This window comes from Protobothrops mucrosquamatus, unplaced genomic scaffold (assembly GCF_001527695.2).
Source record: "Protobothrops mucrosquamatus isolate PMUCROS unplaced genomic scaffold, P.Mucros_1.0 scaffold738, whole genome shotgun sequence".
NCBI lineage: Eukaryota > Metazoa > Chordata > Lepidosauria > Squamata > Viperidae > Protobothrops > Protobothrops mucrosquamatus.
In genome coordinates, this window is record NW_015387011.1 from 177,721 (window position 1) to 179,362 (window position 1,642).

At 39.1% G+C, this 1,642-nt stretch overlaps 1 protein-coding gene across 1 annotated transcript; it reads left to right on the forward strand.

Annotated features, from left to right (window-relative positions):
* Positions 1-721: 721 nt before the first annotated feature.
* Positions 722-1,642, forward strand: LOC107289624 (olfactory receptor 2T2-like). The gene has a single exon (XM_015818415.1). The coding sequence runs from the start codon at positions 722-724 to the stop codon at positions 1,640-1,642; it is 921 nt and encodes a 306-aa protein (XP_015673901.1).

Here is a 1,642-nt window from a genome sequence, read left to right on the forward strand (position 1 = left end):
ACTTTATTTGTTTCAAATTGCTTTTACCTGAACTATTAGACTGAACTTTTGAGATAGTTTTACTAGCTAGTTTAATTATTGGATGCATTTATTAGAAAGAGAGTAAGGGTTTCTAATTGCCTTTTCTCCTCTTTGCAGCAACGTCCAGGTGGATGTGTCAAAATATACATGATTGTGGGTGTATGGTTGCAATAGAAGTTCCACCCATTTTGTCCAGTCATACCGAAGGGATAGGACTGCAGTTGTGGCACTGATCTGCCATCTGTCCCTATGGATACCCATGTTCCTTTGCTAAACAACTTCAAAAAGTACTCCAAGTTTTAATAAGCCAATTTTTTAAAAAATACTGAGATTTTTTCTTTCCAGAATCACCCCGCTGGTTTCAATATCTCCAGATAAACTGAACTAATGTTAATATACAGGGTTGTTGTGGGGAAAATAGGAGGAGAGAGGTGGATATGTTCGCTGCCTTGAATTATTTTTGAAAATAATAAAAGTGGAATATAAACAAACAAATATTACTTTAACTCTTTGAAATCTGATGCTTGTAAATCTCTTTTCTAGTTAGGTTTTGCTTTTGAAAACCTTTTCTTCTGTTTTATTTTTTGATTGCATATTTAATTGCTATAAAGTAGGCAATTAAAATAGATAGTTAAAGACAACTTTGATTCCCACAAACTCTTTTTTTTTAATTAGGTTAAATTCAAGCAATGACGGAGGGATGGGACAAGACAATATAACACTGTGGACAGAATTTGTGCTAGCTGGACTTCTCCATCAAAAATCACCGGCCGTTTTTGTTGGGGTGGTTAATTCCATGTTTGTGATTGCCCTGGTAGCAAACGGTCTTCTCCTTTTCCTTATTAAAGTTGATCCTCGGCTTCATATCCCAATGTACTTTTTCCTGAGTCAACTGTCTATCATGGACCTCTGCCAAGTTCTTGCAATTGTTCCCATGATGACCGTGAATTTTGCAATCAATAGGTACACCATTTCACTCTATGGGTGTGCTTTCCAAATTTTTGTCACCCTGACAGTGGGAGGAGCTGAATGCCTCATCCTGGCTACCATGGCCTATGACAGATATGTGGCTATCTGTAGGCCTCTGCAATATCCAGTCCTCCTAAGGAGTAAAATATGCTGTCTTATGTCACTGTGTGCCTGGTTTTGGTCTTGTGTGCAAGCGTTGGTTTGCTCTCTCTATGTCCTGCCTCTTCCTTACTGCAAGACTAATGTGATTATCCACAATTTATGTGAGTATCCAGCCCTCATACAATTGTCTTGTTCTGATAATTCTGCCTTTGAAAAGGCAGTATATCTTGGATGTTTTCTGCTTTTTCTCATCCCTACTTCAGTCATCCTTGCTTCGTATCTTGCCATCCTCTTGCAAGTTCTCAGGATGAAGTCCAGAGAAAGGAGCCACAAAGCCTTGCACACCTGCTTGTCCCACTTGTGTGTAGTGGGGTTCTTCTATGGAGCGGCCATTTTGACCTACATGACACCCATATCCTCCTATTCAGCAGAAAAAGCCCTTATTAACTCTGTGTTTACAACTATTTTCCCTCCCATGATTAACCCTTTCATATATAGCCTGAGGAACCAGGATGTTTCAGCTGCATTCCGAAAGCTCATTGCAAAATAG

Bases quoted from the DNA above. Each gene is read 5' to 3' on its own strand.
- LOC107289624 (XM_015818415.1), top strand. From the start codon at position 722: ATGGGACAAGACAATATAACACTGTGGACAGAATTTGTGCTAGCTGGA.